Raw genomic sequence first — 24,353 nt, forward strand, 5'->3', positions numbered from 1 at the left:
TTTGCACCTCCCTCCCCTCATCGAGTGTCAGTGTTCTCGTAATGGACCTGGAGCGGATCAAGCAAAACCTCCGCCTCCGCTCCGGTCGACCCAAGAAGCCTCGCAAACCTGGTACAGTGCAATCGAACACTTCTGCTCAACTGAAGGGACCTGATCCAGGCAATGTCCCTAACGGTACCGTCAAGCAGCCCTCTCGATCGACTACCCAGCTCATACACGGTCCGGCCAAAGAAGAGCCATCTCTCCGCAATTGGGACTCGTATACCGCCCTCCCTGAGTTCCCAACGCAAGACTCAACACGCCGGCCACAGACTAGCCACGGTCTTCTCCACGCTGCCACGAGTTCGAACATAAAAATTTCGCCTCCAGAGCAACCGTCTCGACTTGGTCGTTCAGGCATTGAACGCCCTCGGAAGGCTCCTGCCCCGGCTCCCAGCTCTGATCCACCTCCACCTTTGCAACAGACCATGTCGGAAACTGACACCGGGCTCGCACTGAATTCCGATACCTCCGATACCTTGGACTTTGACCTCCGGCCTCCTGCACCCCGACCCAAACCTCCTTCTGTTGAGTCGGTGTCCGAGTCATTGTTTTCCCCAGGCCATCTCAACGTTCTCCTCCGGCATCCCCAGTATTTGGCACAGTTCGCCTCTGTTGTGGCAAAATACCGACCTCAGTACCATCCAGTCCTCCTCAGATATCTTCAGACTCAGAAGGCCATCAAAGCGGTTGAATATGCCAACGCTGTTGCTGAAGGAAGTCACCCGTTTGCCCAGGATGAGAAAGACTCGTCCGACACCCTCCCCTCCACTGCTGCAACCCTCGACAGGGGTTTCGAAGAGTCGAGCACCTCTGCATTTCGACTCTTAGTTGATTCCGCCCTTCCCGTGTACATTACCTATAATCTCGTGAAACTGATCACCGAATGTCTGACGAACGAGATCACTGGCAAGCACTCACCACTCGTGAAAGATCTGGTCGGAGGACTATCAGAAGTGTTCTGTTTGACTGATCCCAATCAAGAAGACAATCCCATTATTTATGCCAGCGAAGAGTTTTATCGATTTACCGGCTACAGTCCGGATGATGTCATTGGGCGAAACTGTCGGTTTTTACAAGGTTCAAAGACAAAGCGAGATACAGTAGCGCGACTGAGAGAGAGCGTCGGCCGTGGCGAAGATGCCTGCGAGACAATACTGAACTACCGCAGGGATGGGCGACCTTTTATGAATCTGCTCATGATTGCACCTCTCCACGACCACAAAGGCAATGTCAAATATCACATTGGCGCCCAGATCGATGTTACTCGTCTTCTTGAGCGAGGAAAGGTGCTCGAGGGATTCGAGCGCTACCTGACCATCCAAGAGATCGAGAAGCGCGAGAGGGAAATCAAAGGTGATCTCATCAAAGGGGATGAACAGGGTCTGCGAAAGCCCAAAGCACTTGCAAAACTGCGTGATTTGAGTGAATTATTCGATCTTGAAGAGTCAGCAGTGATACGCTCACACAGCAGGTCCACTTCAAGCGCAAGAGAAGAAGACGATGAACACAGTGGTGGAAGTAGTCGTAAAGCAGCTCGACGTGTCTTCGGCACCCCCGATCCCTCCTTGGGCAACGAGGACGGAGACACGGCAGAAAATGATGACCATACATGGAGATTTGGTCAATCGGGGCGGTCTGGCTTGTCCCGGAAGCTGCCTTGGGTCTATGACAGTTATATGCTGATTAGACCCGCGCCCTCACTCAGAATTGTCTTTGTCTCCCCGGAGCTGCGACGACACTTTGGCAACATTATCCAGCACCCTTTTTTATCTCATGTGGCTGCTTCAATACCCACTCTCGCGGGACTCAAAGAGAGCTTGGGGACAGGCGTTCCGGTTTCTGCCAAAGTTAGTTTGATGTTGAACCCTGGCGATCGAAGAGACGGTACTGTGACCCACCCCGGAAGTAGATCCGAAGATCCAGGAGCTAGTCGAGTCTGCTGGATCTCTGCGACACCATTACGGGGAAGTGATGATAAAATTGGTGTCTGGATGGTGGTGGTGGTTGAGAAGACCAAGGTTCCCACTACTATTCCTCGGGAGGACAAAGCACAGGCGACCGCCAACAAGACCTCCACGTCTGCTCGACCGGATCCACCAAAAAGGATAGATATCCCGGTTCGGAGTTCATCTCAGCGTCAAATTCGATCAGTTTCCCGAAGTGCATCCCAATTAGATGTTGGCTTTGCATACATGCCTCTTAAACCCAAACGGATTGAAGAGGTGACTGGATGCGCCAATGCGACACAGCCGACCGGACCACTAGTGAACGATGGAAACACCGACAAGCGGACTGGGATGCGAATGGACGAAACTCCGCTTGGCGACGGTGCGATGTGGCAGAGAAATGCCGTGGAAAAGGAAGATCTTAATAATAGTAATGATGATGATGCAGCAAAAAGGATTCCACGGCGACCCGGCTCCGAGGGAACATTGATCCACCGTCCTGAAGTGCCAAATGATGAGTTCATCAGATCAAAATCACGTCCTCGAGATCTCCAAAGGTCACAACGCATTCATATCCACCCTGGTAGCAACGGAGAACCCGAAGCACCCTCGACATTGGAGCTGGATGATGCCCTTGACCAGTCGCTGGGAGACCAAAAGTCGACGCCGACAAGGAGGACCTTTGATTCAGGGGAGAATACCATGCAACCCGAAGGATCGAATCACTTTCAGAACTTTTCTGATGACGAAGCTACTCCAAGAGGGGCACAGAAACCGGAGTTCTCGGCCAACACGCCATCTCCATCACGACCTGGAACTGGTGGAGTTGACCATTCGTCTGGAAAAACAAATGGCACACACTATATGGACTATATCCGCCATCCTGGCAGCAGACCCCCGTCTGAATACAACCGAGTCATGTCCGGAAGTGGATTTCTCTCATCTATATACCATCCTGATGATGGCAAGAAGGATTTGGTGGATGGCCAAAGTGAAGATTTCACTGATCTTGTGTGTGCAAGATCTCCGTACAGTGTTGATTAAAAGAAGGAAAGCGACTTGATGAATGGATGGACGACCTTCGGAGAGTGTTATTGCAAGGCATCTGCATGTTATTTTCGCAGTCGACGGGGTGCATGGGCTACAAAAGTGATAGATATTACACATTTAGATAACACCCAAGAGCGTTGAATTTTACATGGACTTTGCAAACCGTAACATAGTCCTCAGCCTCGCCAGCGAGGCCGAAGCTCGATGATCACGTGAAATGCCAAGATATTCTCTGATCTGATTCGCTCGCCAGACTTGAATTTCATTTTTCGTTTTTCGTTTTTTTTTTTTTTTTTCCCTTTCGAGCCTTGGGTTTCTCTCACCTCCGTCTTCCCCATCAAATTGTCTAGGATTCACCAAGGTCCTATTTGGCCCTTGATCTCCAGAAAAGAAATCATAGGTCTGTCCCCTCGGCCTCAGAGAGAACATGTCTGAAGAGGTTGAGATTCAGCCCATTCCCTCCGTCAAGGATCTGGCGAGCAGTGGTAAGTCATGGTTCATTATTCGATGTCCCTCTGATCTCTTCACAGGGCAATACGTCTAGCATTTCGTCCTTCATTCAGGTGTTTTCAATCTCCCTAGCACGCATAGTATTTGGTTTGCGGAAAGAAGCCAACCACCAAACAACTGACAGTCTCTCTGCTGTCTATAGACTAACTCTTTCCCATAGAACCCTTCATCCGACGGTCATGTCTCAAGGACATCATCTTCCACCTCAATGACCGTAGTGCGACGGCTCCATTAACACTAACCCAATGTCTCCAACTCTGGCGTGGCCTGTACGTGGCACTCTATATGCACGACAGCAAGAATGCCATATCTGTGCAAAATCTCACTGCCGAGCTTGCTGGCACAGTACGGGCGATGTTTGCTAAAGACGAGGAACGGGGCTCCGATGGCCAGACTTCATCATGGCTGGCCACGTGGGCTTCTGCATTTTGGGCGACAATTTGCAGAGAGTGGGCTTCGATAGACCAGTGGCGTATGAACAAAGTTCTCTTGCTGGTGCGGTTTTTCTTGAGGGAAACATTCAATGTCATACTAGTCTCGGTGTCAAAGACCGATGTGGACGTTAAAGCAACTTCGAAAAATTTGTTGACGACCCAAATAACAGTTCTCGAGACCTGGCCGCTCAGCCCTCGAGACCGAAAGGTTCCAGACGGATTGAGACTTCATGTCCTTGATATCTGGGTGGATGAGTTAGCTGGACAAATCGGTTCTGCTGAAAGAGGAAATGATGAGTCCAAAGGCAATCAATCTGGAAACCTCAAGTCTCACCTGATAGAGGCTTCAACTAGATGTATGACGCCGGTGGAAAATTTGAGCAAAGAAGCATTAAGCAAGGGAGTGAAACTCAGAGCCAAAGATGCATTGAAGATCTTTCAGGAAAAGTTTTCAGCATCGTGACTGGGACAACGGGTTCTCAATTCTCCAAAGGGCGTATCACCGGATATCACACGAACTCGAGATCAAACATATGAAGACCTCAAAGATAATCCCAAAAGGCCGGAATTTTGCCACACGGTATTGCTTGGTATTGCTCAGATTACAACTGAACATATTGAGGGATTGGCTGGTCCGGATATGACACCCGCCGGAGCCTGCGTGACTCAGCTCCATCTCTCAGCGGAGTTTCATGAGTTGCCCATCATCGATGTCGGACATTTCTTAACTATATCTTTCCTGATTCTGTCGCTCCATGGGCCTTCAAGCGAGCCGCAATGATTGATATTTCGGCTGGAAATCTTACAGCAGACGAACGATGGCGGTCAATCGGAAGGGCTGTCGTATCGCAATGCCAAAGAATACATTGTCGTCCGTCCAAAGTGGATCCATCCGTTCGAAAAGTATTTATGGTGCTGTTAGGCGGCAGCGAAGAGGAACGGGGCTTTCTCATATCATTTGCTCGAAAATCAGGGCATCGTTACTACAACTGCAGCAGTATCGATGTGACCAACTTCATTCTCGACCTGACTCAACAAGCCCATAAGTATTCACAGGCAGTACCGGAACCTATGACCTAGCGGCAACGTACTGCACGGCGGCCCCGTCTCTGGGATCCAAGCACCACCCGAACAAGTTGCTCCGGAAACACTTACCCAAATAGCCCGCTCCGGCCCCCGGCCCGACCACGACAGAAAGGTGGGAAACAGCAAGTCCGAAAAAGTCGTCTATGTTGGGGTCATTCTTTCGGCTCTGCACTAACCTACGTACTTGCTCGGGACGACTGGTCCCTCTCCGATGGTCTGGTGTTTACGGGTTTCAGGCATTTTTGTGCCCTTTTTCGTGTTCGGCGGAAACTTCGTCTCCGTCACCACTGTCCCAGCCCTCGCATCACAGTATGTCGCCGGCTACATGGGTACTATCGATCCTTCCTGCGGACCCATTTCTTCGCGCCAAACCAATTTGACCCAACATCTTATCTCTGGCATCTATCGCGGGTCAAACCCGTGAGCGTGGACGAACTGCTAACTATCGGTGGCGAGACCGGCGGGATCAACGCCTCTACCGGCTCCGTCTTCATCATCACCGGCGCCCGCGACATCCCTTACCGCGACGGTGACTGTCTCGCGACAGGGTAACCCAAGTATCCCCAGCATTCCGGCGGATGCCGGCCAATTTTTCCACGACGCAAGCAATTTCGAGGTCTTCATCGTCTCCGAAGCCGGCCACCGGTCAAATCTCCAGTACTCGCACGAGACGACATATCAATCCGTCCATCAGTTCTTGGTCGGAACGGGCTGTCGTGAACAAATTAAGTGTTGATCACCGAAGCCACATCCAACCTGCTAGGACTGGACGAATTGTAATGATCAAAGTGAGTACTTGCGACGCATAGTGAAGATCATCATGTCAAGATTCATCACCGACGAAACTAGATAATAATCCCAAGGAAATAATTATCTCTTCTAATGCCTTGAACGCCCTCCGTGCTTGCTGCTTGAGCACTAGCTTAGCCGACTTTAGTGGAATATCGTAGGGGAACAAAACATGGAAAGAAACAAAGAAGCTTTCATCTGCCTCGACTTTTCTCTGTCATTCAAAGCCAAAGAGAGAATGAAACGACGGGAATCGGTCCAACGTTTAGCATAGGTCGAGTACAGACCAAAGTCACCACCTAATCTCACCCCCAAATTCGAACTTGGCCTCGCTTCGTGAAACAAGCACCTACAAATATCATCTCGTTCCATGGTGTTGTACATAGATGGCGGCCGACACGGAGACATCTCCTTTATATCTTACTTCAGTGCTTCGGCAGAGATTTCTGGTCGTTACTTCGAAAGCTCAATTGAAAGTGGTTCAGGTTGAAAAGATTGCAGGCTGCCACCAACTCCCTCGATTATCCTTCTCCTTCTCCTTGCCTTTGTCGACCCCTTTGTCTTTCTCTTCCTTACCCTCTTCATTCAAAATCGAGTCCTCGACAACATTGGAAGAAATCGCAGCAGGATCTACTAACCTCGGACAACGTACCATAAATCAGCGCCCAATTCAGTAAGATATCAAGCTACAGAGTGAGAGGAGTTGAGAATGTACTAGAATCAATCATGTAGAAATGACATACCGAGTCCCTTCTCGCCCTCATTCACGGTGACCTCTGGTAATTGCGGAGCCGGTGATTCGCCCACACCGTCTTTCATGGGTGGCGGAGGTGGGTTTGGCGATGCAACTCCGTCGGGTGAATGCTCATTTTGCTCGTTTGTCTCTTGCGACGTATCATGTTCTGACTTCTGGACGGCTCCATTGGTTTCCGCTGAAGCTGCTGCCGCTGCCGCTGCCGCCTCTTCCGCTCTTTTCCTTTCTAGCTCGGCGGCTCTAAGTTGTTGACGTTCCCAATTCTCTTTGCGAGCCTGTTCATCCTTCAACTTCCGTCTTCGTTCAACTTCATCCATTCCCCCGGTTTTCTTCAGCTTGCCTTCTTCCACAAACTTTTCCACTTCCCGTTGGAACTCCCCTACTTTCCGGCTCTCCAGTTCGCGTTGACGAACTTTTTCGGCTCGTTCGATGGCCTCGAGTCGACTCTCATGATTTGGCTGCAACGCGCGGACTTCATCCAGCATGCCATTCTTTGCTTCATGTGGGTCGACATCAGTGTCGAATGCAAGATTTCTTGAAGCATTGCGGCCGCCAGCGTGGGAACTTTGAAGATTCTGCTGCCTCGTGGCTTCTTCGACGAGTTTGAAAACATTTGTTATGTCCTCGAGGTCACCATCAAGATCATTCATCAATTCATCTTGCTGCGTCAAGTCGTCCCTTTCCGTCATGACAACTTGAAGTTCTTGCTCCCAAATCTTGGTCCAGATTGGTTTTTCACGTTTGACAAAATCTTTAACCTTGGCCAACTGTTTGGCAGTGGAACTGATCTCCTTGCTTATATCTTCAAGTTGTCGCGGTAACGGTCTGACACCTCTCGCCACCACGTCCTTGCGCAGCTCCTCCACTATGTCAGAAAGATCATCGACGCGATTAACGAGAGTCTCCGAGTCGTCAGAGAGCGTTTTCTTGCCCTCATTGATGCGTACACGACCGGCATCACCTTTATATGAGGCGTTGACAGCCTCTGCCGCAACGGCCTTCACGTTAGCGGCTTTGGCCTTGATGTCATTCATTGCTGCCGTGAAATCTGAAGACAAGGTCGAATAAGTCTGGCGCAGCACCGCAATTTCGCGTCGAAGACTTTGGATCTCTTGCACCGTGGAGTCGGACGCCGCCGAAGGCGCGAAATTCCCCGGAGCTAATGTTGGAGCTCTTGATGGATGCTGGCTGGGTAAAGCAGACATTCGAGCCATTTCCTTGGAGGTTTCCAATTGCCGATCTGCAAATCGTTGCATCATGGTACTCTGTCCTTCCAGGAGAGACCGAACCCCTTCCAGATTCTTCTGAAGCCCTCCCAATCCATCGTCAATGTGCTTTTTCACTTCATCAAGAGCTTCGACGTTGAGGACAAGGACGCTTCTGTCTTTGACGTCTGAAAGATCTTCCAATTCGTGTCTGACACCAGAGATTGGGTCTTGGACATAGATTTCGGGGAGGTCGGCTCCATGTTGGCTGTTCCATGCAAATTTCTCGATGAAGGCGAGTTGCAATCTGGGAATGGTAAGCTCTTCATAGCCCTCCGTCAGCACGAATTTCTTGATTTTGCTCTTGTACTGTAGGAACAAAGTCAGTTCTTTCCCATGCGGAGGTGAAGATTCGACCGTCAACACTTGCGACTGAGGTGGTGTGACGCGTTCTCGTGGTTGTCGTGGAACCGTATCCGGAGTACTTTCTGCTTCTGTGCCCGCTGCATCCGAGGGCTTATGGCCATGAGGCGGTGGAATCAGCTGTGAGTCGACTGAGCCCGTGTTCTGCAATTCCTCGGGTCCAGGAATCAGCGGCCCATTCACCGTAGCTCCCACCACAACCCTGTCTGCACTGCCAGCGTCCGCTTGTGGAGGTTTGTGATATTCATCCGGAGTTTTCACCGTAGGGCTATCAAGGTGAACCGGTTCTTCCGTTGGTTGAATTTGCGGGGTTTCCTGCAACGATAAGACTGGAGTGTCTTCTCTCTCTTCAGAGATCCGTTGCGGCGCTTTAACGGTACCGCTCCTGCTGGGTGATATATCCCCTGGTCGTCCCGATTTTGCTCTTGATTGTTGATACGAGCTTCGAGATCGAACGGCCGTCAGAGATTCGCGAACTTCTTTTCCCCTGTTGGGGATAGGAGAATTTTGGGCGGGTATCACCGGTACACCGTTGGGAGATGCACCAAGATGTTTTTGGATTTGGTATGCCGAAAATCTCCGGGAAGCTCGCCTCTCTAGATCACCCCCACGTTGCAGTCTGGTGAGGGCATCGGCCTGCTTGGGCGGCGGCGGCGGCGGGTGTGGAAAATTGATCTGCGGAGTCGATGGGGTCTGCTCGTTGCCATGGTAGGGTGGAAGAGCAGGAATGTCCTGAGCGGCGCCGGAAGACATTGTGGAATTGGATTCAGGCTGTGACGGTTGGGGAGCAACTTCTCGGTGGAGTGAATGTCGGCTGACGGACGGCCGACTCATTGCTGGCGCGGCCGAAGCATTTGCAGGCACATAGGGCTGATCGGAGCCCGTCTTGCTGTCCTGCGGCATTTGAGCGTGTATACTTGAAGTGGTATTCGGTACATCGTCCAACGCGTGTGTCTGGCCCGTCTCATTGCTCCCTGTGGTGGACGCACTTGGCTGTCTGGCTTGACCAACAGGGAGTCTCGGTTGGGGAGCCGAAGCCGTGTCTTTGGTGGTTCGTCCACGGAGTCTGCTTTGCTTTCTTTTGAGGCCATGGAGGAGGTTAATGATGATATCGCGAATGCGAGGAAGGTAGTTGTCGAGAGCTTGTGGAGAGGCAGGTTGACTCAATGTATCCTCAAGAATGCTTCGCAATAGATCCGGAACAGGGCCGAGGTCAGAAGTTTCGACGCCGATGGAATTGAAAGCACGGCAGGCCAGATTGAACTCGTATCCTAGTCGGACGTAGACGTCTGACACCTCCTCTTCCTGCGCTTGTCCACGCGACCATTGTGTCAAAGTTTCAAGCAGCTGCTTGGTCGCGACTAGGAGATGGGTGACGCTCTTCTCGATTTGGGAGATCTGTTTGTCCGGCTGGACGTGGATGGAAGAGTTAGGAGGGGCTAGTCACCGTGAGAGCTGGAAGGTATACGCACATTTGTGCTCCGTTGAGAGCGCCCTGAGCCAGAAGACGACCTCGCCTTGGACCCCGAACTAGACGACGGAGTGTTCATTGCTGGAGCCTGGGATTGCATGGTATCCGAGAGATTCTGTTGTCGGCGTTCCCGCGACTGCGGCGGGCGTTGGGATGTTGATGCTGATGACTGCATCATGGTTGGAGAAATGCCTGTCTGGAGGCAAAAGACATGGTCCGATGGAATGAGCGGACAGATTGACTTTACACGGGAGAGGGAGACCAGGAGTGTTGGATGCGAGAGGATGTATGCCAGGAAACTCTGGCCAGAAAAGTACTAGAAGTTTTTAGCTCATTTTCCCGCCGTTGAAGAACAATTGACGATGCCAGTGAGCGTCCTGAGACGGTGCCACCCTGCGCCAAGGCGACCGGCCTCAGGAGAACAAAGAGCGCGCAAAAACGGCACCCTGCATCTCTACAGCCATTTGCATTGAATTCTGCATGGGCGGCATATGTTTCCACCAACCCATCTGGCCTTGATCGAAAAGAGGCCAAAGACTTGCAGCCCAGGTTGACTTCGACTGACACGCCTTCCTGTCGTAATTTGGTACCCGACCATGCGCCGTTATCGGCAAAACTCACATGCCATGTGTTCACGTGGACCAGGGGCATGGGAGGGCCGATGTCTGATGATGTCTCTCTGACATAGACAATCTATTGGCTCTACCCAAAGATATAGTCTTGCAAAGTGTTTGGGTGGCTGCAAAGATTCCCCCTTGTTGCCAGTATCTTTGTTGCACCTAGCAGCCTTCTACCCGGTCATTCGGTTCTTTGGACCGATCGTTCCCATACAAATACATTGCCAAAATTGGACGCTTGTTCCCCATCACCCCCAACCAGCCCGGAGAAATGCCAGACGCCCGGCGCCGCCGCTCGAATCAACACGGTCCATGTATACCTCCCACAGTCTGAAATTTTGAAAAAAGTTCGCCAGGAAGCAAGTCGCCATTTTATGATCCATTCAGCTGGCCGGTCAGGTCCTCATACTCCTTCAGCTTCCGGCGCACAAGATCTAGGGCGTGTTTCTTGACGGATTCTTTGTCTTCCCGGACGTCGACCGGCAGTACATCCCATTCAAGGTCTTCTTCGGGTTCCTCCAGTGCCACCATCTGGCTGTGAACCATACTCTCCTTCATGTAATGACCCACCCGCGCCGCCACTCGCCTTTGTAAGGTACCTTCGTCCACCTTGAGGTAGACAAAGTGGACTTGCACCGAAGGATGCTCGTAATTTGCGACTCGAATAACGTCGCGGTATTTGTGCTTGAGCGCGGAACAGGTCACAATCACGCCGTTGGAGGTCCGCAGATGTCTGAGTGCTTCTTCTCGTAGGGTGATCAGCCAGTCCCAGCGGTCTGCGTCAGTGAGTGGAATGCCGGAGGCCATTTTCTGCTTGTTGACTATCGGATGAAACTAGATTCTTGCATTAGCGACCTCCAGAAAGGTATACCGTGATATAACATACGTCATCTCCTTCCACGTAGGGTAATGATAATTCTTTGGCAAGGTGCTGGGCAACAGTGGTCTTCCCACATCCTGCAGGACCCGTGATGATCCAGATGTGCTCTAAATGGTCGGAGTCTGACGGCGTCGTTTGAATGGGAGCCATATGATTTGCTGCTGTTGGTCGGAGGGGGTATCGAACAGGACGAGGTCTCGAAGGACGTTCTGCGGATAACATGGTCGCGAGAGTCAGGACAGGGAGAAGGCGAGGTGATGTCACCAATTCCAGGAGGCGGCGTCAATGCGGAAGACGGGAGGCACGCGAGCACAGAGGCCAGGAATCGAGAGAGAGACGTGGGGTCGCTGAGGCTGGGGATAGAAAAAGGGAGACTGTAACATACTGAGAGGGGGGTCGGGGAGAAAAGGGTATAAGAGAAGGACTGACGAAGTTTTGCTCCTGACAGAATATGTGTACCAATTGTGGCCCGGAAGGAAGGTAGACGGCGAATGGGCAACGGGCAAAAAAGCACTTCGCACTGCCTGAACCTTGAGTGAGGGTGACAGTTACCCGTCGCTAAAGCTCTGTACCCCACACTAAATCTCAGTCAAGCAGCGGCCGACGGGATAAATTGACGATGCACATGGGCATTTTGTCCCCCGCGGAGGCTCAGGCTGATGGGCGGTGCGGAATGCGCTGTGTGAAAGGGATCGTGTTTCTCGTATTGGAGAGCAGAGAAGCGGAGGGAGCGAATCGAGCCCGAAAAAGACATCCCAAAGAGGGAATTTTGGTGTGACTCCGCCTCCTACCGTATGTTCCAGAACCATGGACAAGAAGTGGCGGAAGATAGCGACAGTCCCAACTTTGCGGGGATCGGGAGGGCTTTCGGGGCTTGCAAATGTCGCTCAATTGCCGAACTGCGCTGATGGGTAGAGTCTTGACATTCTGTCTCTGTGTTCGGATATGGTTCTCCGTCAGTGGCTCCGTAGCCGATCAGGAACAAAGGCTTGGATCAGGATCTTTTGCATGAAGAGGTGAAGGATCAGAGTTCATTGCCGTAGCTTTGCAATATTTCAGAGGTCAATCCATGTTTCTATTCAAAAATTTTTCCGAGCTGAGTGATTGGTTGGCGTATGCCAAATTCGAGGATTTCATGTAAGAAACTCTGGTGTCATCATGCTCTTCACATGCTTGCGCCAGGTGTAATGAATGTACCTAAGAATGGATTGTGGATGAAGAGGAAGAGTAGTGGTTCTCCCTCTCTCAGGCTCGCCGGTCAAACTTTGAACTTGCTCCAGGCTTGGCATCCGTTTGGCTCATAGCCATCACCGTTGCTGCCCGTCTACCATCACCAGGTCATCCCGCGGCAACCGTCGCTGCTACATCCCAGTGGAGGCATTGAGTTGCGCGGCCTGAACAGTATTATCCTATTTTTCTCTCCTTCATCTTCATCATGTCTTCATTCTTCTTCTCAGCCCCAGTGGACATCGATATTGTCCTCGAAGATGCCGATGAACGTCAGACGGTCGATGTCAAGCTCGACAAAAACCGGCGGGAAAAGGCTCCCCTATATCTCGATGGCGAATCCGTGAAAGGCGCAGTCACAATCAGACCAAAAGATGGAAAGCGACTGGAACACACTGGCATCAAAGTGCAATTTATTGGATTGATTGGTATGCCTAATTTCCACGATACCATGAGTGCCACGGAGGCGAGCTTAGCTGACAACGTTATTGCAAGAAATGTTCTTCGATCGCGGAAACCATTATGAATTCCTCTCTCTTGGGCAAGAACTGGCCGCGCCGGGCGAATTGCAACACCCTCAAACATTCCCATTTAACTTCAAGAACGTGGAAAAACAGTACGAGTCATATAATGGTATCAACGTCAAATTACGCTATTTCGTCCGCGTCACCGTATCGAGAAGGATGGCCGATGTGATCCGGGAGAAGGACATCTGGGTCTATTCGTACCGGATACCACCCGAGACCAACAGTTCGATTAAGATGGACGTCGGTATTGAGGACTGCTTACATATCGAGTTCGAATACTCAAAGAGCAAATACCACCTGAAAGACGTCATCGTCGGTCGGATATACTTCCTCTTGGTTAGATTGAAAATCAAACACATGGAATTGTCGATTATCCGGAGAGAGACGACCGGTGTTGCACCCAATCAGTACAACGAGAGCGAAACCTTGGTGAGATTCGAGGTATGTATATCAGCCGGCGGCATGACTGCTGTTTCTGACGGTTCCAGATTATGGACGGCTCTCCATCACGAGGTATGTCTCGCCATCACAGGGTCCACGAAGAGCCTGCGCAGACCTTACTGTTCTAGAGACCCCGAGTCTTCCCTCTTGAACGCATGTATTTGGTCTAACAAGATTTGCAGGCGAGACAATCCCTATTCGACTGTTTCTGGGGGGCTTCGACTTGACCCCGACTTTCCGCGAAGTGAACAAGAAATATTCCACCCGATACTACCTCAGCCTTGTATTGATTGACGAAGGTACGTTGAGACCGGAACAGACATGACATACGAGGCAATGCACCGGAACAGAACCCGCTCTTTCAAATCATTTGGCGCTCTGCTCTCGACGTTTCCCGGACGCCGGCATCACAACCCAGGCTCCGCCCTTGGAGTTCCGTCGGCAATTGAAGGCCCCACGCTAGGCCCTGTTGTCCGGGCTCTGATTTTGCCTTCTCTACTATATGAGACTCTACCCCCAAACTGCTGCATTCTGTTGTCAATTTGCTAATAAAACTCCTTCGCATAGACGCCCGCCGCTACTTCAAGCAGTCGGAAATCGTCCTGTACCGACAAGCGCCCGAGCTGCCCCCACCCATGGCTACTGACAACCCTAGCGTTGGTGGGAAGCAACCTGTCCAGTTGCCGCCGGCACCTGCCTGATTCACCCGCAAAGGTTAAGGGTTGTAAAGGTGCGGAGTTCGGTTCGAATCGGAGTCAAAGGACGCATCATTGCATGTCCAAATTCGGAAATTGTGGCCGATTTGTGGACAATTAGGGAGCCAAAAGTGGAATGAAAATAAATGTCGGTCAAACAGTTGGAGGGTGTTTCTAACGCACTGATGTGATTCTGATCGCAAAATGTGTCCCCTCCTGAAGGCCGGTTAACCAGAAATGGAACTGTGTTCCTCTTTTGCACGCTGCGAACCTTAACGAGACTCTTGCCTTGCGGCACCAGCTACCGCTATCAGATGGCGAACGACGTCTATGGAGCGGGCAAGCATATGACCTCCCTTCGTGATCACAGGCAATGACACGACCAGCTTACTGGCAAAATCTGAATGCGCCATGGGGAAAAAAAAAAAAAAAAGGCTTCGTTATCAAATCCATTCTAATCCTCCGTAATCATCCTTTTGCTTAGGCATCCCGTCTCGTCTTTCCTTTTACATCGTTGAGACTGGACAATCAAAACTGATACATGCCTATAGTACCTCATCGATCGAACATTTTCTTTGTTATGCTGTGTCTCCGAATCCCCAGCCTTCCCCAACACTCGCACTCCACCGTTCCAAAGCCTCCTCGATCCCCCTGCCCGGCTCATCTGTCTGCCATGCTCCCTCTCCTTTCAACCTAGGCAACCCACGCCAGAATTTCTGCATGCGGAGATTCAATAGGTACAGCGCACGGAGATGTTCTTTCCCGTCTGTTCCGGGGTTAGGAACCTCCGAGCTACCATTTCTTGTCTGCTCGTGGCTGTGATTGCGGATCGAGCTGGTTAGTCGCTTCAGCGCCACGGCGTCGCTGTGTAAATCAACGAACTCGTGGAGTACCCTTTGAAGCTCGACTTGCTGCGGCATTGGCGGAGGAGTCAGTCCACGCAGACGCTGGTCCGCAAGGAAAGTCTTCAGAGGATGTACAACGCGCAAGATCAGGTATGGACAGGCAGCCCACGCCCACTTGTGAGATATAGGCTTCACTCCATCAGAATTTTCGTCTGGTTGACCTGGCTGTTGAACGAGTCCAAATAACGCGTCCAATGCCGTGTAACATATCCTTGTTCTGACCGCGAATATTGGCTGGTGAACACTGCCTTGTCTGACTTCCATTATACCTTTGAGTGGTTCCTTTGCTAGGTCGTCTGGGATGTCGTAGTACCATGGTTTAGCGAGAAGCGACGCGTTGAACAGGGTAATCGCATATTGCCTGCAATCGTCCTCCTTTATTGCGGCATGCTGGAAGACTGAAATCACCGCTTTGTGGAGCAATTGGAAGTGTTCAATGTCAAATGTTTCATCTTCCACCAGTGCCTCTTCTGTCTGCTTTGCTGGTGGATTTGATAATCCACCATATCCTAAAATACTGAATGCAAGGGAAATGGCGGGAGCTGCGATGCCGCCGACATTGCGCGAATCCTTTGCTGGCTTGTTTTGGTGTACATGGTGCTGCAGCACCTCCAACATCACCACGGCCGTCGCTGTTGCATTTCGCCATAGAGGTGCTTGGTGATTCGTGGGAATCTCTGTGTATTTGGTCCTGATTAGCGATGACAGAACGGTAAGAGACTCGGGCACTGCCAGAGTTTCCGTAACGTTGTTACTGTTTGCGTGCTCCAATGCCAAGTTACGGAGATCGTCTAGACACGCTGATGCAAAGGCGACGAATGTGGGTTTCTGCACGGACTTGAAAATGGCTGATCTCTTCGATCGAGACCCAATTTTTCCCTCTTGAATACCCAGAGAGTTCTTCAACAGCTGGAGCAGATACCGTGAATATTCTGCCACAGAGTCTCGAAGAAGGGTTTTCAATATCCGCAGGCAATTAAAGACCTCCTTCTGCTCCGGTGACAAGCTTTTCACGTCGCTGGTGTAGGGCGGGTGTGAGCAAAAAAGTACTGCTCGTTCGAGAGAGTCCATCATCAAGGGCACTATTCTACGTTCGCCAAGTTGGTAGCTCGTTAGGGCTGTGGGACTGGCGTTGTACGCCTCAACAAGTACATGGGCGTGCGATGTGAACGCCGGTTGATTAGGGACTTCTTCACTTCGCCTTTCGCTGGATTGCGATTCTTTCCGAATTCCGGCGGGGTGGTACGATGCCCATATGCGCAGTGCAGGGACAATCAACTCTGCGTCAACTTGCCCCAAGGCTGGGAGGGCTGCCAATATCCTGGACAAATTCGAGAAAGCCAAAGAGGAGGCCGAGAGGGACGTCGTGCTCAATACACCTTCAAAGACTTCCATAATATGGCGCCAAGTATTCTTAAAGCCATCGTGCGCGGCAATCACCTTCAGGTTTTGCGTGATGAGCTGCATGATGCCGTCTGTCAGCTGAGCGGCTGAGACCAGCCAGGCGGACTGATCGGTCTCTCCTGAAGTGTATTGTTCAACGGAAAACCGTATGGCGCTTAAAGGCCCGACGACGAGAGTAATGGCCCAGGTACTTGGACTCAGACTTTCGCTCGATGCCTCAAACATCTTGAGAAGGACTCTGATGGCTGCATTGCGGACATCAGGCCGTTCGTCTTTGCAGAGTTGAATCAACTGCAGCAGGATCACACTCCAGAGAGCAGCTGTCGCCGAGGAATCAAGTTCGTCCAGTGACGTGTCCAGAGATGGTATCCTTGTTAGGTCGACCATCTCAATTCTGGTCAGGACCTGGGATGCGAGACTCCAAAGAAGAGTGGTGCTCGTAAGTGCCACGTTTAAGTCGTAGTCCTGAGAGCTGAACTGGCGGAGTAATTGGGCCAACCTAGCCAGCGAGACAACGGTCAGAACGCTTAAGAAGTCGGAAGTAATCAGCTGAATCGACCGGAATGCAACTCGTAAGATCTGGGCATGCTGTTCGTTTCTTTCTGCTTGATCTATCGAGGCGTTGCTCGTTTGGGGTTGACCCTGTCCCCCTTTTGAATAGGACAATGACAAAATCTCCAGAGCTATCGGCCAACTGTTGTTCAGTGACTCTCCGCTGTGGCTCAGCATGCTTTCTAAAGCTTCAAGCAGCCTTTTGTGAACTTCCAGCTCTATTCCTTCCTGCTTTTCGAGCCGAGTCTGACCAAGGGAGGTTAACTGCTTCAATAACGACTCTAGACATCGAGATCGAATTTGATCGGCCTCCTCAGTTTCGAAACGTGAATCATCAAGGAGTTTCACCGTGTCCATGGAGATCAAATCCAGGATGCTCGCTGACTGTATGCGGTGACTGCCAGAAATAACGGGGTCTTGTGAAAGACGCAATAATCGCGACCCGATCAAGTTCCATGAGCAAGACAGCTCTGTAGTGGATGCGAAACGGTGGATGTTAATGCGGGACAATTCGCTGATTTTGTTCAAAACGAATCCAATCTCGAGGTCCAATGATTTTGACTTGGTCCACAGACCGGATATACTTCGAGAGGAATGATGTGCTGGACTTGTAGGTGCTAGCCTTGTCGGGGAAACTGGAGAACCAGTATTGTCTGGTATCAACTGCGCAGCGTCTTCGGCACCAGTCCGACCCAGAAGTCGAAGGAGTGCCTGCACAACCACGGCAAAAGACTCGGCACTGTAGCTCCGTGTGCTGTCGAGCATCCTTTTCGTCGCTGCTTGTACGGCGGCTATCTCACCGGCAAGGGTATTTTGACCGTCTTGGGATGACACTCCAACCCTCGGGCTGTCCGTCTGTGAACTCGCCGACATGGTGGTAGGTATGGCGATCAGGGCCTCAACTATTTGCATGGTCTCGATGAGAATGAACCAGGCATCCTGCTCCAGCGTCGGTCCCAGGGCAATCCCGAGATTCAATAAGGCTCGCAGGCAAAGCAAATGCCGGACATTCAGAGCGGGACCGGTGGTTGGAAACGTCGGAGTCGGAGGCGGTTCGGTGGGGGATTTGATCCTGTCATGAGGATTATCATGTTCAGAACTAACCACTCGATTTGTGTTTGAATTGTGATAAGTTGATATGACACTGTTGGCGTTTGTTGGGATCGACGCCTTAGCCAAAGTAGTGAGCAGGGCATCTCTCGGGGTGGACAGCTCCAAGACTCCAGAGACCTGAGCCAGCTTCTGAACAGATCGGATCAAGATGTGGTAAAATTCAGAGTCCAAGGCCGAGTTGAGAAATGTCGAGCACGTCGCAAGAGCAGCGGGCCAGCAAGTCTCAATCATGGTGGCACAAATCCGGATCTGGGGATGTAGCGGATGTTTAGTCAGTGTCAACGGGTTTATAAGACGTTGGTATTTTTGAGCCGAAGTAGATGGCCGGGTCTGTCTGCGAATGATCTCATCGTTGGCAGGTTCAGGGCCTGGGCTATCTCTCCCGCCGCTATCTAGCGACTCTCGTGAAGGGCGACTGGGAACGCTGAGGGGCATGATGAATTTCGACAGACCGTCACAGAAAGATGCAATGCACCCTAAAGCCTGGGTATAAATGTAAGTACTCGGGATTGCCGGCGGAACCTGTTTTTCGCCCTGTTCCATGAGCGGCGTATGGATAACGCTCCATTCCAGACTGATGCCGGTAATACCGGCATCCCCCGAAGGTACCGATGTTATGGCGCCACCAAGACCTTGCGCTTCAATGGATGCCGCCTCTTCACTTTTGATGTCGTTCACCCGCTGGACAGGGATGGTGGATTGACGGCCCAATCCAATGAGCGAGGGATCTTCTGCTGCAATGCGAACCAATGCAGACAACAATGGTCCAATTAAATTTTCGGAATCTTCGCGATCATCGAACAATTCGAACAGTTTGCGCATGACGCCAAAGTCCGAGCAGACGTTACGGAAGAATTCAAGGCAAAGCGTTCGTTTCCACATCGGATTTCCGTCTTTTTCTAAAGCATTGACAAGCGAGGGAATAACTTGGATGAGCTGGTCCTGAAGCTCATCGGCAAAGCCTTGCATGATCAAGAGCAGGATAGACAAGGCGCGGACGAGCATGCCAAAGGCGTCTTTTCTGGACAGGATACGCGACAGACCTCGCATAAGGTGGTCCCCGCATGCTCGCACGTGGTTGGCATGGGATATGATGAACGAGCCATGAGTTGACATGATCAGCTGCAGTGTTTCAAGAAGAAATCCAGATGGGAGATTCTCCACTTTCAAGAACTTGGGCTGCTGTTGGTCCAGAAGGAGACAGAGATCGTCGAAGAGTCGAAGAGCGTCTTCCAGCGACGCCTCCTGGTACTCTTGATCTTTGTCGTACTGTTTTGTTTCTCCGTCACTCGAAACGCGGACCTTCTCTCCCTTTCCAGCTTCGTCGAAAACGGTAGAAACAAGTTGCTGAAACGTTGCGGAAGCTGTGTTACTCACGATGGCAGTCCTGCTGGATTGGAGGGTTGCACATATCTCTAACGTTCTCGCCAGAAGATTGCCGGACAAATCGCTCGCATAGAGCTGAAGTAGCGAGGGTAGAGTTTGGAGGATCTTTAGCTGAGGCTCATATCCGGAAGCTATGCCATCATGGAAGGCGTCTAGAACATCAGGTAACCTCGCTCGAGCGACCGCCTTGCTGGCCGTCAATCGCTGCAGGCAAATAGTTCCGGTGCATGCCAGCTTAACATTTTTAGATTTGCAGGCGAGGACCAACGGGTCAACAAACTGAGGTCGGCGAAAAAGATCTGCGGCCAATTGCGTCTCTGATGTTACCGATATGGCTTTGAGGTCGGCAAGCGACTGCTCGGCAGCCGTGCGCACATGATTGTATCTTCGTTTTGAGTCTGATATTAGGCTGGTCAACTCAGACTGTAGAAATGCATGTGTCATCCCTGCTAATTCGCCTCATCATGGAGGATTGGCCGTATGGGAGATGATCTAAACGAAACAGTGTCCTCAATCACGAGGAGACGGCAATTGCCGCCAAGGCTGCAACTTGCCTGCGCTGGAGAACTCTTTTGGTGAAATGCACGGCACGAGGCTGGGGCGCGTGTCCACTCAAACATTTGGCTCTTAAATCACACACAACCATCTGGCGCCGTATCGGTGACTCACACAGTCTTACGGACTTGTTGTTCAAGACTCATTGTCAACATGGGTGCTAAAGTTCCTCGAAATTTCCGGCTCCTAGAAGAGCTGGAGAAAGGCGAGAAAGGCCTTGGTGCTGGTCAGTGAACATACCGCGGCTCTGCACCATGGTAGTACACAGGATTGACATTAATGCAGAGGCATGCTCATATGGTCTGGCAGATGGCGATGACCTGATGATGACGAATTGGAATGGTACCATCCTCGGACCGCCTCACGTATGTCGCGCGCAAAGCGTCCCCGATTCCACCTCCCATGAGGCTGACTCTACTTCGTCCAGAGCGCTCATGAGAATCGGATCTACAGTGTCAACATCCACTGTGGCGACAACTACCCTGACCTCCCACCTACAATCCAGTTTGTGTCCAGAATAAACTTACCCTGCGTTGATCAAAAGACTGGAAAGGTGAGAAGATACCTCCAAGAGAGCCATCGCAGGCACTGATTGCTGGCCCTAGGTTGATCCCTCCAAACTACCGTGCCTGGCAAACTGGAAGCGAGATTTTACCATGGAGACCATCCTCATTGAGTTGCGAAGGTATGTTGGACACTTTCTGGTTGGGCTTGGGGCTGAGCTAACTTTCCCAGATACATGGCGCTTCCTCAGCATAAGAAACTTCCACAACCTCAAGAAGGTACGACTTTCTGAGCGAGGCATTTGGAGGCATGAAATCACGGAGTTGAGGGGTTCGAACGATATAGCGATGATTGATGAGGTTCCGTGATACGTTTCTGGAGTCGGAATTTATCGGTTCGATTGTGCCAGGGTTGCTGTGGCAGAGAATAAACACCATAGAGAGCTATTCATTCTATGGCATTCAACCCTCTTCCAAACCTTCAGTCTCTCGGCCATCTATTCGCACCATAGCCGTCATTCTTCCCTCCCACGTGATCTGTCTGGATCCCGGGATACCTGCTTAAACAAGAACGGGGGGCCTGGGGTTTTTACAATTGACCTTTCTTAAAGTACAAACTCAGAAGCAGAGATGTGCGGATGCCACGAAAATTTGTTCCACGCAAATCGGGACTTCATAGGCTAGCATGTGAGAACGAGTTTCAGTTTATCCACCAACTTCCCGCTAATGAAGTCTAGGCCTGTCCTTGTACAAGGCCCTCCTGAAAGAATGCACACGACTCCCCTTCGCAGGAGGGAGCAGCAAGACCAATGGCATCACTGAGACCCTCCAGGACCTCATAAGATATCGATTTCGGAAGGACCGCAAAGTCCAGTCTCCGACCCAAATAGTACATGGCATTGAAGCAGGCCATCGTTTTCTCGACCTCTTGCGCGCTTGTACCATCCAGTCCGGCGAAGCCCTCGGACGACTCGGCGAGATTCTCGAGGTGACAACAGCCCAAGCGGAGGACACAGCGGCGCATCGCTCCAAACTTGCCACTCTCAAGAAGCCCCCGCGGCCCTCGCGACTCAAGTATATCGAGCACGTCAAACGAATTCGGGATCCAGCAAACCATGTGTCATACCCTACTCCGCGGATCTTCGAGGAACCACGCCCTTTGTCCAAAATCAAATCTGGAGTTCGCAAGGTCCCAAACTTGATTGTGACTCAGGGTATTCCGGTGCTGAAATATCCAGGCCCGCAACCGGTGCTCTTGAATCGTGTAATAAAGTCGAAAATTACATGGGGGGTCAAGATGTTCCAAAAACATCTCGCGTTGGAACAAGCTGCGCACCTCGCCGAGTGCGAGGACGAATGGGATATGATTCTCCGAGAAGAGCATGGAGTCTTGGAGCCCGGAGCTCACGAGGAGGACAACGATGGATCCAGTGAATCGCTCGGTACGGGTGAGGGGGAAACTACTTGGGCCGCGACCATACGCGCCGCCGACATGGGAATCGCGAAGAAAGTCATGGCGCGCAACCGCCAGAACGCCGAGATGGGCGCGAAGCTTTGGCAGGTTGTGCTCAGGGAGAGGGAATTGAAAGAGCAGGAAAGGAGGGAAGCAAAAAGACAACGTCGCAACGAGAGAAGAATTGCTGCCGTTGCCGAATGGGCGGACAATCTCTCGGACAGCTCTAAAGAAGCAGAAACACCGTCTTGATGGCGACCCCAGTGGTGTATGACAGAAAGTCTGGTAGGGAAACGCGCCGTGACGAATTCACGTCCTCGAAGTGGACCATGTGTAAATTATGAGCGCGTTTGCAATGACTGTGCATGAATTTGGAACCCTCCGCTGCCATCGAACCCAAGACGATATGGGACTCATGTTCCTCACTTCCCAGATCTCGACGTTTGCAACCTGGCCATGCTCGCTTTAACTCCCCAACCATTCTTCAACAACTCTCCAATCTCTTCCAGCCCCAATCCCATTGTCTCCGGGTACACGTGCCAGATGACAGCCCAACCCGTGACACATACCAAGGCGTAGGACACAAACGTCCATGTCGGAGTCAAGAGATCCATCATCGGGAGAAAGGTCAGCCCTACAATGGTATTGCAACCCCAGTTTGTGGCGGTCGCTATACCGGATCCCAGTGATCGAACGCCAAGAGGGAATAATTCCGATTGCTGCCACGGAACGGGTCCAAGGCCCATGGCGTATGTTGAAACATACAGAAGCATTGCAACAAGAATTCCTATGGCCGGCAGCCGAGATTTTGTATCCTCGCCTGGACTCCCTGTTGACACCCCCGGTTGACCCTGGGCTGATGGAGGAATGAATGCGAAGGCTCCTGCGCACAGCAGCAGGGCCAGGACCATGACGGGAATTGTAATGAGCAAAATGCGTCTTCGTCCGATCCGGTCAATCAGATTGAACGCGCCAATCGTGAAGACAAAATTCGTTCCGGCGACACTTAGAGATATCAAGGTAGGAGATGAAAATCCGAGACGAGAAAAGATGGTGGCGGAAAAATACATCAAGCTATTGAATCCGCAAAGCTGTTGGAGAGCTTGTAAGGTGCATGTTATCGTCAGAGCTCGCGCATGTGGTGGATGAAAGAGTAGAGAGTGCAACGTCGATGGCATGACGGTCGATGGGGATTGCGTCATCTTGAGCCGGGTATGCGCATGCTCCTCATCTAAAATCTCTTTCTTGATGGCCAGGATGATATTGTCGACGAGATCGGCGCTGTCCGAGGTCATTCCACGATACACTTTTGCCAAAACACTTCGCGCCTTGGTCTCTTTTTGAACCTTCACCAAATATCGGGCTGTTTCAGGCATGAAGGTCAACATGACAAGCTGTGCAACCGCCGGAGCCGACCCGAGACCGACCATCCATCTCCACCCACCGGGCAGAGTTGAAAATCCCCATCCCACCAAATATGCAATGGCTTGACCGCCGGTGATGAAGAGGAGCGAGACTGTCACGAGCCTTCCCCTAAGATGACTGGGCGCAAGCTCTGATATGTAAAGAGGGACAATCAAACTCGCCCCTCCGATCGCGAGTCCAACTATACTTCGTCCCCATATCATACCCAGCACCGAACTTGTAAGTGCCTGCCATAGCGCGCCCGATGTGAAGAGAGCATCCGCAAACAAAATGATGTTCTTTCGTCCCAGCTTATCGGCCAGAACGCCGGCGATCGGACTCGCGATGAGGGCAAAGAGACTCGTACAGGAGGTTATGAGACCTTTGTCGAGGTCGGTCAACTCTCGGTCGGACAGATCGGTGCCGATTGAAACCAGCGTGCTGCTGATGACGCCAGTGTCGTAGCCAAATAGGAGCCCCGAGACACAAGCAGAGATAGTCAAGGTCCAGATAAATGCATTTCCGGAGGAGTGTACAGTTAAGGGAGCCAGAGGCCGACTGTCGTCTTCATTGTCCGTTATGAGAGGCGCATCCGGCCCTATCTCGTCGTGCGCGGGCGGCATTGATTGTAATTCCACCGCTTCCTCTTCTCGCCGGGATATATCGATCGCAGATTGTTCATGACCCGTCATAAAGGCATGGTGATTGTGGTCGCGTGTTGCTGGTCAGGAGGCCCAAGTTCGGGTTTCGATGCGGTAGTGCAAAATTGCGCTTCGGCCACTGGCGGCCATTCTCGGCCAATCCCGAATTTCTTGGCGCTATTCTGACGCTCTGTGAATACCTATGGGATAGGCGGCAGATTCTGCTATTCCGGCACCTAATCTTTTGACCCTATCTCACAAACTTTTTGACTCTAGTTCACAGTTATACGGTGGTCACTCGAACAGCTGGACTTAATTTGCTGGTCAAAGTTGTATCTAA

The 24,353-nt window shown here is 51.4% G+C and overlaps 8 protein-coding genes across 8 annotated transcripts; 4 read left to right on the forward strand and 4 right to left on the reverse strand.

The window, feature by feature from the left end:
- Positions 1–41: 41 nt before the first annotated feature.
- On the forward strand, positions 42–3,032 carry Z518_11083 (uncharacterized protein; the record flags this gene model as incomplete). The annotated part of the gene is made up of 1 exon (XM_013411353.1): positions 42–3,032. The coding sequence occupies one exon, from the start codon at positions 42–44 to the stop codon at positions 3,030–3,032; it is 2,991 nt and encodes a 996-aa protein (XP_013266807.1).
- Positions 3,033–3,465: 433 nt separating this feature from the next.
- Positions 3,466–4,445, forward strand: Z518_11084 (uncharacterized protein; the record flags this gene model as incomplete). The annotated part of the gene is made up of 2 exons (XM_013411354.1): positions 3,466–3,523; positions 3,709–4,445. The coding sequence occupies 2 exons, from the start codon at positions 3,466–3,468 to the stop codon at positions 4,443–4,445; spliced, it is 795 nt and encodes a 264-aa protein (XP_013266808.1).
- Positions 4,446–6,577: 2,132 nt separating this feature from the next.
- Z518_11085 (uncharacterized protein) lies at positions 6,578–9,885 on the reverse strand (the record flags this gene model as incomplete). Its single annotated transcript, XM_013411355.1, has 2 exons — positions 6,578–9,649; positions 9,712–9,885. 2 exons carry the CDS (start codon positions 9,883–9,885, stop codon positions 6,578–6,580), a joined length of 3,246 nt encoding a protein of 1,081 aa, XP_013266809.1.
- Positions 9,886–10,699: 814 nt separating this feature from the next.
- Positions 10,700–11,429, reverse strand: Z518_11086 (uncharacterized protein; the record flags this gene model as incomplete). Its single annotated transcript, XM_013411356.1, has 2 exons — positions 10,700–11,161; positions 11,214–11,429. 2 exons carry the CDS (start codon positions 11,427–11,429, stop codon positions 10,700–10,702), a joined length of 678 nt encoding a protein of 225 aa, XP_013266810.1.
- Positions 11,430–12,642: 1,213 nt separating this feature from the next.
- On the forward strand, positions 12,643–14,103 carry Z518_11087 (uncharacterized protein; the record flags this gene model as incomplete). Its single annotated transcript, XM_013411357.1, has 5 exons — positions 12,643–12,862; positions 12,930–13,402; positions 13,450–13,474; positions 13,585–13,701; positions 13,970–14,103. 5 exons carry the CDS (start codon positions 12,643–12,645, stop codon positions 14,101–14,103), a joined length of 969 nt encoding a protein of 322 aa, XP_013266811.1.
- A 572-nt stretch (positions 14,104–14,675) lies between these two features.
- On the reverse strand, positions 14,676–19,901 carry Z518_11088 (uncharacterized protein; the record flags this gene model as incomplete). The annotated part of the gene is made up of 1 exon (XM_013411358.1): positions 14,676–19,901. The coding sequence occupies one exon, from the start codon at positions 19,899–19,901 to the stop codon at positions 14,676–14,678; it is 5,226 nt and encodes a 1,741-aa protein (XP_013266812.1).
- Positions 19,902–20,165: 264 nt separating this feature from the next.
- Z518_11089 (uncharacterized protein) lies at positions 20,166–22,220 on the forward strand (the record flags this gene model as incomplete). Its single annotated transcript, XM_013411359.1, has 6 exons — positions 20,166–20,238; positions 20,298–20,377; positions 20,440–20,565; positions 20,618–20,697; positions 20,748–20,794; positions 21,253–22,220. 6 exons carry the CDS (start codon positions 20,166–20,168, stop codon positions 22,218–22,220), a joined length of 1,374 nt encoding a protein of 457 aa, XP_013266813.1.
- A 170-nt stretch (positions 22,221–22,390) lies between these two features.
- On the reverse strand, positions 22,391–24,064 carry Z518_11090 (uncharacterized protein; the record flags this gene model as incomplete). Its single annotated transcript, XM_013411360.1, has 1 exon — positions 22,391–24,064. One exon carries the CDS (start codon positions 24,062–24,064, stop codon positions 22,391–22,393), a length of 1,674 nt encoding a protein of 557 aa, XP_013266814.1.
- Between the last annotated feature and the right edge of the window lie 289 nt (positions 24,065–24,353).

Source organism: Rhinocladiella mackenziei (assembly GCF_000835555.1).
Source record: "Rhinocladiella mackenziei CBS 650.93 unplaced genomic scaffold supercont1.11, whole genome shotgun sequence".
Taxonomy (NCBI): Eukaryota; Fungi; Ascomycota; class Eurotiomycetes; order Chaetothyriales; family Herpotrichiellaceae; genus Rhinocladiella; species Rhinocladiella mackenziei.